This window comes from Scyliorhinus torazame, chromosome 21 (assembly GCF_047496885.1).
Source record: "Scyliorhinus torazame isolate Kashiwa2021f chromosome 21, sScyTor2.1, whole genome shotgun sequence".
Classification (NCBI taxonomy): Eukaryota; Metazoa; Chordata; class Chondrichthyes; order Carcharhiniformes; family Scyliorhinidae; genus Scyliorhinus; species Scyliorhinus torazame.
The window spans coordinates 8,630,170-8,647,317 of record NC_092727.1 but is presented as its reverse complement, the minus strand read 5'-3'; the positions used below and the strand labels follow the sequence as shown (position 1 = coordinate 8,647,317).

Here is a 17,148-nt window from a genome sequence, read left to right as displayed (position 1 = left end):
CTTTGAACGACTACACCACCTAGGCCTAATCCCCCTTCCTATTCCTGCAACCTCACCCTAAGGGCCAATCCACCTAACCTGCACATCTTTGGACTGTGGAAGGAAACCGGAGCACCCGGAAAACCCACGCAGGCACAGGGAGAACGCGCAAACTCCACACAGAATAAATTTTATGAAACCACGCTCCGATGGGAAGGCAGGCTGATTGGGAGAGCATTTTGAGATATCTAGACATAGCCTCCAGTCTCCCTCCCGTTATTAGAAGAAAATCCATGGGGCGTAACCCTGCATTATTTTGGTATGCTCTCCCAGTGGGCAAGGCTTGGTTGTGGATGAACATATTTGCAAAAAATTAGCCCTTACTTAAATTCCTCCAACACTGCATTACATTTCGAAGTGGCCAGCTGCCCAATACATATTCGCACTATACTAAAATATACAGACCCAGTGAAATGAAATGAAAATCGCTTATTGTCACAAGTAGGCTTCAAATGAAGTTACTGTGAAAAGCCCCTAGTCGCCACATTCCGGCGCCTGTTCGGGGAGGCTGGTACGGGAATTGAACCGTGCTGCTGGCCTGCCTTGGTCTGCTTTCAAAGCCAGCGATTTAGCCCTGTGCTAAACAGCCCCTCTGTGCTGTGTCAACTGGTCTCAGCTAGGGCATAAGTTGGGAGTGCTACAACTGGTCTCAGTATCCTTAGACGTAGAAAGAAAATTAATCAGGATCCTGGCTGTGATGATCCCTATATTCTAACAGTTAATGACACCCTCTGTGTGGGGTTAAAATGCACATTTAGCAACGTACCAAGTCTGCTAGGCTAGTGGAGTTGAACCTGCACGGGATGGCAGAGATAATTACCCTTTCAAACCATACGTTTTCTACATGAACCAATAAAATCACAACACTGACACAAGACACTCCCAGATTCTGCAACAGGAGATGGGCTAAGGAAGACACCAGGAAGAGGCCCGATGCTTTCTCTCAAGTATCCATAGAATCATTGAAAATCTACAGTATAGAAGGAGGCCACTTGGGCCATCGTGCCTGCAGTGGCCATAATCCCATTTTTAAAACATTTAGTCCATCGCCTTGCATTTTATGAGAGCTTTTAAAAAGGTTGATTGTTTTTGCCTCCAGCATCCTTTCAGGCAGTGAGTTCCCTCCCTCATCTCCTCTCTAATCTTCTACCAATCACTTTAAACCTAGTCACTGACCTCTCTGCTATAGCACTGGGTGGAACTTCAAGGAGAATTAACAATTGGCTTTGCATGCATATTTTCTATTGAGTCATTATTGAAAATACTGATATTGAGGTGTCCTCTTCAGTCAGGGATCCACGTGTGGCAGGCCTAGAACTTAATTTTTTTTAAAGCGGGGGAATGAGAATTGAGAAGGGATAAGGGTGGGTAGCTGAGTAAGTTTTACAATTTTAGGTTCTTGGGACAGAACTTTGCATAACAAAGTGCACACTGGAAATGCAGGTGTTCAGTTTAGGAATACCTGGCTTGTGAACCTGCTTGGTTTGCTGTATTAATTTTAACACAGAAAATTGCGAGGCCACAAATATAGCACACTGACCTTTGCAGAACATACTCTCAGCACATGATACTCTACACTGAAAACTCAAAATTCTAAAATCTAACCAGGGAAAGATAGAACAGGAGAAACACTTTCAGGCCTTGACATGAAGGTAAGCTCGTGGATACCTGTTGTGCAGTTCATCTGGCACAGAACAGCCTATAAAAAGAATACCTGGGGCGTCATTCTCCGACCCCCCGCCGGGTCGGAGAATGGCCGTAGGCCGCCGTGAATCCCGCCCCCGCCGAAGTCTCCGGTACCGGAGATTGGGCAAGGGCGGGAATCAGGCCGCGCCGGTTGGAGGGACCCCCCGCTGGATTCTCCGGCCCGGATGGGCCGAAGTCCCGCCCAGAAATTGCCTGTCCCGCCGGCGTAAATCAAACCTGGTATTTACCGGTGGGACCAGGCGGCGTGGGCGGGCTCCGGGGGGGGAGGGGGGGGGGGGGGTGCGATCTGACCCCGGGGGGTGCCCCCACGGTGGCCTGGCCCGCGATCGGGGCCCACCGATCCGCGGGCGGGCCTGTGCCGTGGGGGCACTCTTTCCCTTCCGCCTCCGCCACGGCCTCCACCATGGCGGAGGCGGAAGAGACTATCCCCACTGCGCATGCGCGGGAAACTGACAGCGGCCGCGGACGCTCCCGCGCATGCGCCGGGAAACTGTCAGCGGCCGCTGACGCTCCCGCGCATGCGCCGCATTTCCGCGCCAGCTGGCGGGGCAACAAACGCCATTTCCGCCAGCTGGCGGGGCGGAAATCCCTCCGGCGTCGGCCTAGCCCCTCAGTGTTGGGGCTAGGCCGCCAAAGATGCGGAGCATTCCGCACCTTTGGGCCGGCGCGATGCCCGTCTGATTGGCGCCGTGTTTGGCGCCAGTCGGCGGACATCGTGCCGTTGGGGGAGAATTTCGCCCCTGATATCTGCAGCCTACAGAAGCATCTCGGGCAAATGCAATCAAGATTCAAAGCAGTGGCCTCGTTTTTAATGTCACCAGAATGATATTTACCTAGGAGAACACACATACACCAAAATGTGCTGGAGTTGTCCTTGAAGTAAGGTAGAATTAAAATGCTAGGATGAAAGTTTAAATCTCACCTTTTCTTTCGGCTTTTTAGTTTTTAGCGGAATATTGAAACGAGCAGGGGCTTTCTTCTGTTTGTTCAGCTCCAATGCTGGGGAAACAAAGGTCTTTATTAAGCGACAAATCAAGATGAACCTTTCACTGACAACAGGTTCAAATTGCACGAGGTATGTTTTCCCCTAAATGCTTCAAATTCAATAAAATCTGTTACCTAGCAGAAGATACAACAGCCCCTTTTTGGTCTGAGAATGGACAGGGGCTTTGTGGTACCTTTAACAAAAGACATAATGGAGCACTTTTAGTAAAGAGATGTATAACTGAGCCAGATAGATCAGATGGTCACAGATTCAACTCCCAGTCTGTGCTGATGTCAGCCAGTGCAACACTTAGGGCTCTACAAATGCTCTCAGTACTCCAGTAAAGTGATGGAAATCATTCATTGCTCCTGCCCTGATTGCTATCCAGTGACTGTCTAGACACAACATGTGATATCCGCTGAGGTCAGGGCTCAAAAGGATGTCCCCCAGAAGTGAATAGCTTGGTATCATTCACCCTGATTATCAAATGTGGGAAAGCACCACTTGGGCAAGGTACCAAAGTGGTACCTGTAGAATTGCGCACAGCAGAGATGGGGAGATAGAAAAAAACAGACATCACATGGTACAGCTGGTAGTGTACATGCTTACTGTACCATTGATAGATGGTACGTGCGTATGTACATCTATTTCCTCGCATGGCAATTTCCAGATGTTGTTAGAAAGAGGTCCCACGCAAGTGTGGGGAAGTGGGGGGGGGGGGGGGTGGAGGTAGTAATAAACAGCTAGGAAACCCCACAACAGCCTCAGGACGGTCATTAGATGAAGACTGGGAAATGATTGCCTGCCTGTTCTCTTGGATATTGGTCAAGAACCCCAAATAGAGGGAAAGAAAATAAAACAAATAATTGGAAGATGCATCATATATTTCAGGTGCTAGACACTAAACTGGCTGTTAAAATGCAAACCAAGATCTAAGTTTTATCTTGAACTCACTAAACAGGAGCACCACAGTTATTGCAAGGCAAAACAACCTGGCTCTGGTTTGAGAAAACAAAGTGCTGAAAGTCAGGAAGTTCTTGTTATAACAACATCAACTGTCCTAAAAGACACTCTGCACTAAGCAGTTCCTGCAAGCATTCCTTAAAGCTCAACAAAAAAGACGACCACAGGTTAGGCCACCTCGTAATAGCATTATTTAGCACTAACAATACATCCACCACAGCAAATGCACCGAGTCAAGGCATGAGAAGATAGAAGGCACAAAAGACATGGAGAATGTGTCTTGTTGTCAATGAGACGACGTGGAGGTGACAACTTTTCAGAGGAAATAGCCGAGAAATGCAAATAAACAAATCTTTAATTATAATGTAAAAGCTTTATAAAATTTTCCAACACTTTTACACTAGAATAGTGCTCTCCACTTCCCTCACGGCAGGTCATGTTTATCTTGTAGAGGGAAGACGCAATCGCTAATTTCAAAAAGTTCCATGGTGAGATGTCTGATACCCTCTCCCAAGCCTACTGGGAACAAAGTGCCTTTATCATCATGATAGCCAAGCTGACTCTGCTGCTGGAAGAGGAATTAGCGAGGGGGAAGGAAGCACCTTCGTAGGATGAAAACCTGTAATCTTGAAATAATGCTGTACAACATTTACAATTATGTTTATTTCAAATCAGTCCATACCTTGTTAAAATGATAATAACTTGATATGAAAATGTTACTCTTACTAAAGAGCTTAGGTATGCAGCAGCGTATATGGTAAAGTGAATGGTAAGTTTGGATTACCTGAATCTGTTGGCAGTGGTTGCTTTTTCTTTGGATCGCTCAGCCCAGGCTTGACTGATTCTTTCTTTAGTTGTACAGGTCCTGGCTGCTGAGGCAGGCTGGGGTCAGATGGTTGAGGGGGTTGTTTGCTAGGTTTCTGGGCAGGTGAAACTATAGCTGCCTGTTGCCGGGCTTCAGAAGGCAGAGAGGAGCTGCCTTCCTCAGGCGGCTGGTCATTGTGTTGATGAGGAACCTGGTTTATTTTCTGGGGGTGTTCTTGTCCTTGTGAACCAACCTGGTGAGAGCTTTTATGGCTGGAATCGGAATTCTGTTTTACTGCTGGCACTTCTTTCTTCTCTTGTATTTTTGTTTTCTTTTCCTTTTTCTTTACTAAGAACCAAAGTTAAAATACATCAGTCAAATAATTAACAGGATACAATCCTCATCAAGCATAACCCAGTTACATCTCTTCTCTTCTGAAGGTAGTGATTCATGGTAGTGTTCGGTTCTAAATCACCAGAACATGCCTTTGCCATCTCACTCAAATGCCCATTCTTCAGGCCGTGTAGACTATTATATCAGGGGAGCCTCAGTTCAATGATCAACTCTATCCTCATAGGGCTACCATGAATATTCAATTTCCAGGTGTGTTCTTTAGACTGTGGCAAGGAACACTTTTTTTTACCCCAGCCCAGTTGTGGGGAACATTGGCTGTTAATACAGTACGGGTTTTGTATGGCTCAGTAATAGAGCTCATCCATGAGCTAACAGGGGAGCATCACCCCAAAACATTTCTTGCTAGATTCACAGTTTGTACAGTGGCATCTGAAAATCAGACCAGTACCTCCCACTCAATCCACAAATATACCAATATCTGTTTAATTTCAAGTGCTTCCTGTTTCAAAATAGTATCCACTTAAAAAACCATCCACCCCCCCCCCATAAAAATACATGTCAGGTACAGAGCCGCACAGATTAAAATCCAATTAGCTGTGATTTATTGTTTAAGAACATGAAGTTTTCAATAGGACCTGGCACATACAATGGGAAGAATTAACTTCACAGTGCCTATTTGAATATTCTTTGCACAACCTCAAATACTGAGAAATTATTTTTAAAATGTACAATTTAAGGGTTATGGGGAAATCACTAAGCGGACATTAACAAAACCATTTAGCAGGGAACTAGGAGGATGGTGTCTATAATAAGGAGATGAAAATTAAGGAGGGTTCAGAGGAAACAAAACTGATTTTTACCTGTTACACAAATATACTTTATCTCTCAGTAAATCTTCATTTTTATAAATCAGCAACAAATAAGATGGCTCCTATCCTATTAGCAAAAATTTCACAGGGCACATTAAACACATTTAAAAATTCTGTTTGGGAAAGTTTTTGTTAAAGGCTTGAACACCACAACAGTCACTGCTCTTCAAAGCAATTAAATGCAGGTAAAGCAGTTCGGCATGTTTCGCACAAGTATCCTAAAACACTACATGTGCAAGTCTTGATTTTCTACCTAGGTAGCAAGTGCAACTTTGGAAAATTTACTGATTGTGAAGTGCAGAAGCAAAACCAAAAGCAAATTAACAAGCGCACAGCAAAGTTAGAAAGTATTCTGACAGCACTTACCTTTAACTGGTTTTGGAGGAGGTGCTTTAGAAGGCATCCATTGGAGATTTTGACATTTCCGCATCCTTCACAAGAAGATAGCAAGTTGTTACGGACATAGTAGAAAAGGGAAAATAGATTAAAAAGGAATAAAAATTAAAGCATACAAATTACAGTTTAGGGCATGGCACCTTAAATAGTTTAATACAAAGCTCCAATGTTGAAATACTTAGATCCTGATACAAAATGTGTTCAGAGGAGAATCAGTCAGCAAATCAAGAGCACCATAAAAAGCAAGCACTGACTTACATGCCCAATTATCAGGGTTTGCATATAAATATATACCAAGACTGGTAATGTAACATTTTCTAGGAGGGACAAGATAGCCAGTGGATTTAAATCCAGCCGGGAATTAGGGTGAAAAACTCCCATTTTTACTAAAGGACTTATGTGACGTGCACTTAGCACTTAGGAGATCTGATACTCATGAGGGCTTGGAGTTTAAATGCCAAGTTCCTCCACAGTTCAGATTTCATTATCAATCGACAACTCAAGAAATATAGAGGTCGGTACTTGAGGAGTGAAACACAAATCTGGATCATTCAGCGGAACACTGTGCAATGAAAGCAGCAATATTTTTTATGCTAACTATTTTTCATTTCGTAAAGACACTTGGCTCTTGCTGAGATATGGAGCCATGGGGACCAGCTGTCCTCCAGTAACTGGTTCAAGTAGCCATTCTAGCGAGCCTGGACAAAAGTGTTCCCGGGCTTTCAACTTGAAGAGCAAGCACCAATAACACTTAATCTTGTGCTAAATCAAATGTTTGCATGCACTTTTTAACTAAGTTAATCAAAAGAGATCAAGAGCAGGAATCCCTGGCTGTTCGTACCCCAACCTAGCCCAGTAGCACTCCATCTGTTTTCTTCAATGAGAGCTAATCTTGCACGAGGTGCATTTGTGCCCTACATAATAAGCCAAACTACCATTGAATTCTCCAGCCAATAAGAGCCCTACATAAATCATGGATTAAATATTAAGTATGCCTGTTAAGAAGGACATTAAAGGTTAAGATGGACATTAAAGATCCCAGGACACTCTTAATAATATTAATAATGAAAATCTTTATTAGTGTCACAATTAGGCTTACATTAACACTGCAATGAAGTTACTGTGAAAATCCCCTATTCGCCACACTCCGGCGCGTTCGGGTACACAAAGGGAGAATTCAGAATGTCCATTTCACCTAAAAAAACACGTCTTTCGGGAGGAAACCGGAGCAACCGGTGGAAAACCATGCAGACACAGGGAGAACGTGCAGAGTCCGCACAGACAGTAACCCAAGCTAGGAATCGAACCCAGGTCCCTGGTGCCGTGAAGCAACAGTGCTAACCACTGTGCTACCGTGCCGTTCTCTGAAGTGCATGATTTTTTTCTAGTGTTTTGCCAATATTCATCCCACAATCAAGACAAAATTGGTCATTCATCTAATTTGCATTTGTAAGATCCTGGTGTACAAAGCGCCTGCCACGTTCACCTACACTTCAAGAAGTTTTCTTTGTGATGCAACTTTCAGATGCTTCTCAGAGATATAAGACACTGTCATAATACAAGCAGGTCTTACTATATCAAAAATATATAAACAAGTTTCAATTAATACTTGTTCTAAAACAGTTGGTTACAAAGCCCCACTCACTTGCAGCATTGCTTCTTCACATTCCGACCACCAAACTTGGGTTTGTCCAAGCAGTTTGTACACTGGCCGCAATCATCTGGTACCTGACAGCCTGGACACTGCCCACACCTACGTGACCTCCTCCCTTTCCGAACGATAGGCTCCTGTGGGACCTTGTGCTTAGCGACTGGTTTGATTATTGGTGCGGGTGGTTCAGCATCCTCTGACCCAGCTACAGATGATTTATCTGCAATGCATAGAGAAGCAGTTTCATATCAGCTGTTTTCTTAGACAGGAGAGATTACATTATAACCCAGCGACCTCAATGTGTGGCAAAGCCCTACACAAATAAATGCACATTCCCAGGGATCCTCGGAGGAAGCATGTATTTTATTTTCCAACAGGAACGTTAACACCTAAAAAGAAAGAACCCTGCTACGTAATGCAAATTATTAGTCTACGGACCAAAAAATACTGAAATAATGTTGGACAAAGAATTCTTAATGCAACATGCTTATAACCCTGTATATCCAAACAGATGCCAGAATTTTGGTGTCATTCATGGTTTTGGGTCCTTGAGCCTCAGCTTTTTAAATAAATTAAAAACACCAATTCTTTTTTTTCCAATTAAGGGGCAATGGCCCCATAGCATGGCCAATGGCATGGGATTGAATCTATGTCCTTGGCGCCGTGAGGCAGCAGTGCTAACCACTGCACCATCGTGCTGCCCAGAGCCTCACTTGTTAAAGTATGATCTAAACTACAAGCTCCATATCACTCCAAACCACATTTATACAAATGGAAAATCAAAAGGCAAAGATGGAACTCCTGTGATTTTCCTGGGCCTCGAGAAATTTCCATTTTACAAAATTGCACTCACAGTTGGACAGCATACCAAGACATTAACGGACAGAGACAGAACATTGCAGAGAGCTCCTCTTAAAATTCTTGTGTGCTCTCCTATGGACAAGGCTCCCCACCAGGCAAGTACTTACATAAAATCAGTCACAGGAGTAACATTCTCCAGGAAGGTAGGACTTCAATAGAAGGGCCAATTGCCACATCTCTTGAAAAATACTATACATTAGTTTCTCTTAAAACACACAGTCCCTATTTATCCAAATCAAGTAGCGGGCATTCTCCACCTCCACGGTTTCGCAGGCAGGTTCTTTTATATTTTCAGTTGCTTACCTTGCCTCACTGTAGCTCAATTCTTGGTTCTATTGCAAATTATAACAATCTTCCTCATGCATTATCACATCATAATATCACACTGTCTGACGAAATAGCTTTGATTGATCAGCCTGTAAGAATGCCAGTTAGCCTAATATTTGTCGTTAGGGAAAATGCTAGAATCCATTATTATTAGGCAGAGTCAACATGGTTTTGTAAAAGGAAAGTCATGTTTGACAATTAGAGCTCACTGAGGATGTAACACGCAGGGTGAATAAAGGAGAACCAGTAGATGTAGAATATTTGGATTTCCAAAAGGCATTCAGTACGTGCTACATAAAAGGTTACTGAACCAGACAAGAGTTCAAGCCGTTGGGAGTGATATATCAATGTGGATAGAGGATTGCTAACTAACAGAAAACAGAGTCAGGATAAAAAGGTCATTTTTAACTAGCAAACTAACTAGTAGAATGCAACAGGGATCGGTGCCTCAATTATTTACGTTCTATATCAATGACATAGATGAGGGGAGTGACTGTGTAGTAACCAAACTTGCTGATGGTACAAAGATAAATAGAAAAGCAAGTTGTGAGGAAGATACAAAAAGTGTATGCAAAGGGATATAGAGAAGTTAAGTGAGTGTGTAAAAAATTGACAGATGAAGTATAATATGGGAAAATGTGAGGCTGCCACTTTGGCAGGAATGATAGAAAATTTGAATATTATTTAAATGGAGAGAGAATGCAGGATATTGCAGTACATATGGATCAGATTGTCCATGCACATGAATCACAAGTCAGCATGCAGGTACAGCAAGTAATAAGAAAGACAAATGGAAAGTTGACCTTTGTTGCAAGGAGGATGGAGTATAAAAGTGGGGAACATATCAGGACCAGGAATAGGTCACGCGGCCCCTCAAGCTTGCTGTCCATTCAATAAGATCATGGCTGGTTAGATTGTGGCCTCAACTCCACATTCCCACCTGTCCTGAAATTCTTTCAACACCCTTGTTTGACAAGAATCTATCTATTTCTGCCTTTAAAAATATTCAATGAACCTCCCCCAACTGCTTTCTGCAGAGGAGAGTTCCCAACTCTCAGAGAAAAGAAATTCTCCTCATCTCAGTCTTAAACGGGAGGCGTCTCACTTTTAAACCGTGTTTCCTAGTTCTATTCTCTGCCACAAGAAGAAACATCCTTTCATCATCCGTCTTGTCAAGTTCCCTCAGTACATATTTCAATAATATCACCTCTCATTCTTCTAAACTCCAATGAATAAATCCAAAGCCTGTTCAACCTCTTTGCATTTATATACTTTGCTTTTTTAAAATCAATTTAGAGTACCCAATTGTTATTTTTTTTCCAATTAAGGGGCAATTTAGCGTGGTCAATCCACCTACCCTGCACATCTTTTAGGGTTGTGGGGGTGAGACCCACACAGACACGGGGAGAATGTGCAAACTCCACATGGACAGTGACCCAAGGGCTGGGATCGAAACCCTGTCCTCAGCACTGTGCCACCGTGCCATCTGTTTATATACTTTCTTAAATAAGGAGACTAAAGCTCTTCAACCATATAGAGCACATTATTTAAAGAAAAGCAGTTCAGAAAAGGTGCACTCGGCTGATTCCTGTGATGAAAAGGTTGTCATGTGGGTAAAGGTTGAGGAAGCTGGACCTGTACTCATTGGATTTTGGAAAAGTGGGAAGCGATCTTCTTTTCTTTTTCTTTCATGGATTTTAGGCATTATTTGCTGCTTATCACTAATTGCCCTCAAACTGAGTGGCTTATCAGGTCATTTCAGGGGGCAGTTATGAGTCAACCACATTGCCGTGGATCTGGAGTCACATGTAGGCCAGACCAGTGAGGACGGCAGATATTCTTCCCTAAAAGGACAATCGTCAATCATATGGGTATTTACAACAACCAATGTAAGATGTCATGGTCACCATTACTGAGGCTAGCTTTATATTCCAAATTATTTGAATTTAAATGCCACCAAATGCCATGATGGGATATTGAACCTATGTCTCCACAGCATTAGCCTGGACAACTAGATTACTATTCCAGTGACAATACCACAACACCATCATCTCCACATTGAAATTGAAATTTTGAGAGGACTTGACAGGGTAGATGTTGAGAGGATGTCTTTCCTTGTGGGAGAATCCAGGAATCCAGAAGTAGGGGGCACAACTTAAAACTAAGCAATGAGTAGGAATTTCTTCACTCAAATTGCTGTTACTCTTTAGAATTCTCCTCGCCAGAGAGCAGTGGAATCTGGGTCACTGAATATATTCAAGGGTGAGTTTTAAAGAAATAAATTTAGAGTACCCAATTCTTTTTTTTTCCCAATTAAGGGGCAATTTAGCGTGGTCAATCCACCTACCCTGCACATCTTTTTGGGTTGTGGGGGTGAGACACATGCAGACACGGGGAGAATGTGCAAATTCCACACGGACAGTGACCCAGGGCCGGGATCAAAACCCTGTCCTCAGCACCGTGAGGCTAACCAATTAAAGGGCAATTTAGCATGGCCAATTCACCCAGCCTGCACATCTTTTGGGGTTGTAGGGGTGAGGCACATGCAAACACGGGGAGAATGTGCAAACACCAAACGGACAGTGACCCAGGGCCGGGATCGAACCCGGATCCTCGGTGCCATGAGGCAGCAGTGCTAACCACTGCGCCACCATGCCGCCCTCAAGGGTGATTAGACAGATTTATTTTATTTACAAGGGCATTAATGGTTACAGAGCGCAGGCATAAAAGTGACGTTTAATTTTTCTTAAATAAATTTAGAGTACCCAATTCATTTTTTCCAATTAAGGGGCAATTCAGCATGGCCAATCCACCTACCCTGCACAGCTTTGGGATGTGGGGGCAAAACCCAAGCAAACACGGGGAGAATGTGCAAACTCCACATGGACAGTGACCCAGAGTCGGGATCGAACTTGGGACCTCGACACTGTGAGGCAGCAGTGCTAACCACTGCATCACCGTGCTGCCCCTTAAAAATGAAGTTAATGCCACAATCAGATTAGCCATGATCGTATTGAATGGTGGGGTTGGTTCAAGGGGCCAAACGGCCTATATTTGCTCCTATTTCTTATGAATGTTGTATTGGTATCATTATAACTCCACGTAGTAAACTATTTAGAAATAACAAACTAGGCAGAGATTCGCTCAAGCATTTGGCAGGTCTACGTTAAGGCTGCATGCAGTTTACAAGGCAGACAGGAACTTAAAACTCCAAGCTCTACATTGTCATGGCTTTTCAAACAACTTCTACCTTAAATTTTAAGTATGGGTTTGGAAACTTAGTTTGGAAATTCCTATCCTCATTATTAGTCAACTGACAAAATTCAAGCATACAAATCTTCACTGCAGGTTACATTGCATTACAAGACACTGAGACTAGATGTGTAACTTGCCTGCTCAGAACTAAACTGAAGCTGGGTTCTAACAACCTATCATCTATATTACCACAAAGATCATATCAATTACTGAAATGACCCAGAATTTCTAAACATCTACTCATTATAAAGTTGAATACGCTTTCTGGGTAATGGCATTTCAGCCTCTTGCATACCAACACGCTAAGCAAGTCTAGGCTTGCTTGAATGACACCTTTTAGTCACAAGAAATTAAAGCTACCCAAGTTAGAAAGTAAAGTTCACGCATCCAGAAATTACCCCACAGGCAAAAGGGCTCATTCACCCTCTTTCCATTTGGCAAAGCAACTGGACTGGAGTTGATTACTCCTCCAGTTGGTGTCAAGAACACACCATGTGGCAAACTGCAGGCACAAACTTTGAGATATAAATCAGGGTTTCCCAAACTGTTCCAGCCACGGAACCCTCTTGACCTCCCAAGACTACTGACGGAACCCCGGAGAAACATTCTTATTATGTTGAAGAAAACATTAAAAATGATTGTTTTTGCACCACGAATCAAAACAAATTTATAAAAGTATTTTTGATTTCTTATATGTGTACATTTATTATAATTTGAAAGCTCTCTTATTAAACAAGTTTCAAGGGAGGAGTGATGCTGCTTCTTTCGTTCACAAATTTATTTAATATTAGGAGTGCTGCTGGAGAGTGGGATTCCCATATCTCACACACACACTTTTTTCACACATACACAAACCCCACACACACCTCCCCACACAAACCCTTGCCCCCTCACACAAACAAATTCACTCCCACCTCTCAGCTCTCCCTTTCTCACAACACTCTAGACTCTTTTCTCACCTCACACACACCATAAGACATAGGAGCAGAATTAGGCCATCGAGTCTGCTCCGCAATTCAATCATGGCTGATATTTTTCTCATCCCCATTCTCCTGCCTTCTCCCCATAACCCCTGATCCCCTTATTAATGAAGAACCTATCTATCTCTGTCTTAAAGGCACTCAGTGCTTTGGCCTCCACAGCCTTCTGCGGCAAAACTTCCACAGATTCACCACCCTCTGGCTGAAGAAATTCCTGCTCATCTCAGTTTTGAAGGATCATCCCTTTAGTCTGAGGTTGTGTCCTCTGGTTCTAGTTTTTCCTTCAAGTGAAAACACCCTCTCCACGTCCACTCTATCCAGGCCTCGCAGTATCAAATAAGTTTCAGTAAGATCCCCTCCCATCCTTCTAAACTCCAACGAGTACAGACCCAGAGTCCTCAACTGCTCCTCATACGACAAGTTCTTCATTCCAGGGATCATTCTTGTGAACCTCCTCTGGACCCTTTCCAAGGCCAGCACATCCTTCCTTAGATACGGGGCCCAAAACTGCTTACAATACTCCTAATGGGGTCTGACCAGAGCCTGATACAGCCTCAGAAATACATCCCTGCTCTTGCATTCTAGCCCTCTCGACATGAATGCTAACATTACATTTGCCTTCCTAACTGCCGCTGAACCTGCACGTTAACCTGAAGAGAATCGTGAACAAGGACTCCCAAGTCCCTTTGTGCTTCTGATTTCCTAAGCATTTCCCCATTTAGAAAAGTCTATGCCTCCAATCCTCCTTCCGAAGTACATAACCTCACACTTTTCCACATTGTATTCCACCTGCCACTTCTTTGCCCACTCTCCTAGCCTGTCCCAAGTCCTTCTGCAGCCCCCTTCTTCCTCAATACTACCTGTCCCTCTGCAAGTAGAGGTCCCTCTTTGTATCATCTGCAAATTTAGCACACACATCCCTCACGCCTCACACTCTCACCTCTCCCTCACACACACGCACACCTTACTTTCGTACACATGCTCAGCCCTCTCTCACACCTCTCTCTCCCTTGCCCTCTCGCTCACACACACACACCTCTCTCCCTTGCCCTCTCTCTCACAGACACCTCTCTCTCTCCCTTGCCTCCTCTCTCAAACACACACCTCTCTCTCCCTTGCTTCGTGGCTGCTTCCCGTCCCCTGCTCTGATTGCTGCTCCTCTCGCTCCATGGCCGCTGCCTACCTCATTCCGCTGCTGCTCACGCCCTTGCCCAGGACTTTGAATAGTTACTCTGTTGCTATTTCCAGCTTGTCCAATCAGAGGCCGGCATTAGTTGCTGATTGGCTGACCAGCATGTCCATCAGTAGCCAACTCAAGTGTGAAAATCATCTCCAATTGGACAAGCTGGAAAGACAGCTTTGTTTTTCAAATTTACAATGGCCAAACTACTGTGGAAACCCTGGGTGTTTCCTGTGGAAACCCAGGGTTCTGCGGAACACAGTTTGGGAAATGCTGGTATAAATTATACCCCGTACTGTGCTCAGAGTTTGACTTTGATATATTTATTCCCAGTCTTCTAAAGATCGAAATCAGGGGCGGGATTCTCCGACCCCCCCGCCGGGTCGGAGAATCGCCGGGGGCTGGCGTGAATCCCGCCCCCACCATGTCCCGAAGCCTCCGCCACCAGAGATTCGGCGGGGGCGGGAATCGCGCTGGTTGGCGGGAATCGCACCGCACGGTCGGCGGGCCCACCCCTGCCGATTCTCCGGCCCACGATGGGCCGAAGTCATGCTGCCGGAATGCCTGTCCCGCCAGCGTGGATTAAACCACCTTTTGAACGGCGGGACAAGGCGACGCGGGCAGGATCCGGGGTCATTGAGGGGCGATCTGGCCCCGGGGGGTGCCCCCACAGTGGCCTGGCCCGCGATCGGGCCCACCGATCCGTGGGCGGGCCAGTGCCGTGGAGGCACTCTTTGTCTTTCGCCTTCGCCATGGTCTTCACTATGGCAGAGACGGAAGAGACCCCCTCCCCTGCACATGCGGGGGGATGACGTCAGCAGCCACTGCGCTCCCGCGTCGCCCGGCGAAGACCTTTCGGCCCCGGCTGGCATGGCGCCAAAGGCCTTTCCCGCCAGCCGGTGGAGCGGAAACCGCTCCGGCGCGGGCCTAGCCTCTCAAGGTGAGGGGTTGGCCCCTAAAGGTGCGGAGACGTCCGCACCTTTTGGGCGGCTCGACGCCGGAGTGGTTCCCGCCGCTCCATTACGCAGAAACCCCCCGCCCCGCCAGGTAGGGGAGAATCCCCCCCAAAAATCCTATCTCAATTTTAAAGCATACGCCAAATCTTTGACATCAAATAATTATCACATTTTCTTTTAAATTGATCTTCACCGATACATTTTTTCCATATTTTAATCAAGAGATTTAAATGTTGATGATGTGTCAATAAGCTAATGTGGCAAAGAGTTGAATAAATAAATATCTGGTAAGGAATAGGGTAGGTGGTTAAAGGGATGGAATCAAATCATTAATGATAAATCATGAAACTTGGTGGTTGCTGTGCTATTGCGATCAGAAAGTGCAATTAAAATGTTGGCCTACGTCTCAAGAGGGTTGCATAAAGTTGGCTTATAGTTTTGCGATGATAAAATTGAGTGTATTAAAATGATAAAGGAATTAAATGGTATAATCGAGAGAAACCATTTCCTCTGGTGGGGAGAATCCAGAAAAGGGGACATAGAAAAATTAGAGTTAGGCTATTTATGAGTAACATTTTTTTCACAGAAAGAGTGATGGAAATATGGAACTCCCCCTAACAGGTTGTGGAGACTGGAGGTTAATTGATCTGGAGTTGAGGTTTAGATTAAACAGCCACAGAACAAAATGCGCAACATTAGTTTTCAACATTAAACTGGAGCATGCTAAAACCGTGCAGCTCTTTGAGCAAATCGCACATTTAGTTCTTAAGTTGTTGAGAGTTGTGGTGCTGAATGAAGAGCAGTCGTCCAGCCCGCATTTAAACAATAAATCATCACTGCAAAAATATGGCTAGCAGAGAATTCTTTTGTTTGTTTTGTGAACATTCTCACTGGTATTTTCAATTTTATTGTTCGTTAAAAACATTTTTCAGTTGCCAAACCAAACGATATGAAGAAACGAAGCTAACACTACATAGAACATACATAGAAAATACAGCACAGAACAGGCCCTTCGGCCCACGATGTTGTGCCGAACCTTTGTCCTAGATTAATCATAGATTATCATTGAATTTACAGTGCAGAAGGAGGCCATTCGGCCCTTTGAGTCTGCACCGGCTCAGTAGAAAAGTAATTAATGACTCAGCAGTGGTTCAACTTCAGTAGTGCAGTAATGAATTCATTTCAACCCTCTCACTGAGGAATTCAAATCAAACAATGTCTTGGTTGCGTACAGATTATTTCTTTTCTGGATTTTGAGTTCACTATGAGAGATAAGCACTGGATTGTAACATTTTCTATTTTAGACAGTCAACATCTAAGCACCCTCAGATCAGGGGCAGGATTCTCCGACCCCCCGTCGGGTCGGAGAATCGCCGGGGGGCGGCGTGAATCCCGCCCCCGAATTCCCCAGCACCGGAGATTCGGCGGGGGCGGGAATCGCGCCGGTCGGCGCCCCCCCCCCCCCCAAGCGATTCTCCAGCCCGCGATGGGCCGAAGTCCCGCGATGGGCCAAAGTCCCGCTGCTGCAATGCCGGTCCCGCCGGCGTGAATTAAAACACCTCCCTTACCGGCGGGACGAGGCGGCGCGAGCGGGTTCCAGGGTCCTGGAGGGGGGGGGCGCCGAGCGATCTGGCCCCGGTGGGGTGCCCCAACGGTGGCCTGGCCCACGATCGGGGCCCACCGATCCGCGGGCGGACCTGTGCCGCGGGGCACTCTTTCCCATCCGCATCGGTCGTGTTGGTCTCCGCGATGGCCGACACGGAGGTGACTTCCCCCTGCGCATGTGCGCGGATGACGTCAGCAGCCGCTGACGCACCCGC

The 17,148-nt window shown here is 45.1% G+C and overlaps 1 protein-coding gene across 4 annotated transcripts in view; it reads right to left on the bottom strand.

Moving 5' to 3' along the window:
- Window positions 1-17,148, bottom strand: part of kmt2a (lysine (K)-specific methyltransferase 2A) — a 213,682-nt gene that overhangs the window by 106,402 nt on the left and 90,132 nt on the right. For all 4 annotated transcript variants that reach the window (XR_011937424.1, XR_011937425.1, XM_072486449.1 and 1 more), the window contains exons 5-8: window positions 7,764-7,989; window positions 6,089-6,153; window positions 4,479-4,847; window positions 2,669-2,745 (exon numbers count right to left, since the gene is read on the bottom strand). Coding sequence is in view for 2 of the 4 variants with exons in the window: in XM_072486449.1 (XP_072342550.1) it covers window positions 2,669-2,745; window positions 4,479-4,847; window positions 6,089-6,153; window positions 7,764-7,989 (737 nt within the window). In the remaining 2 variants the exon portion in view is untranslated. The remainder of the gene's footprint in view (window positions 1-2,668; window positions 2,746-4,478; window positions 4,848-6,088; window positions 6,154-7,763; window positions 7,990-17,148) is intronic.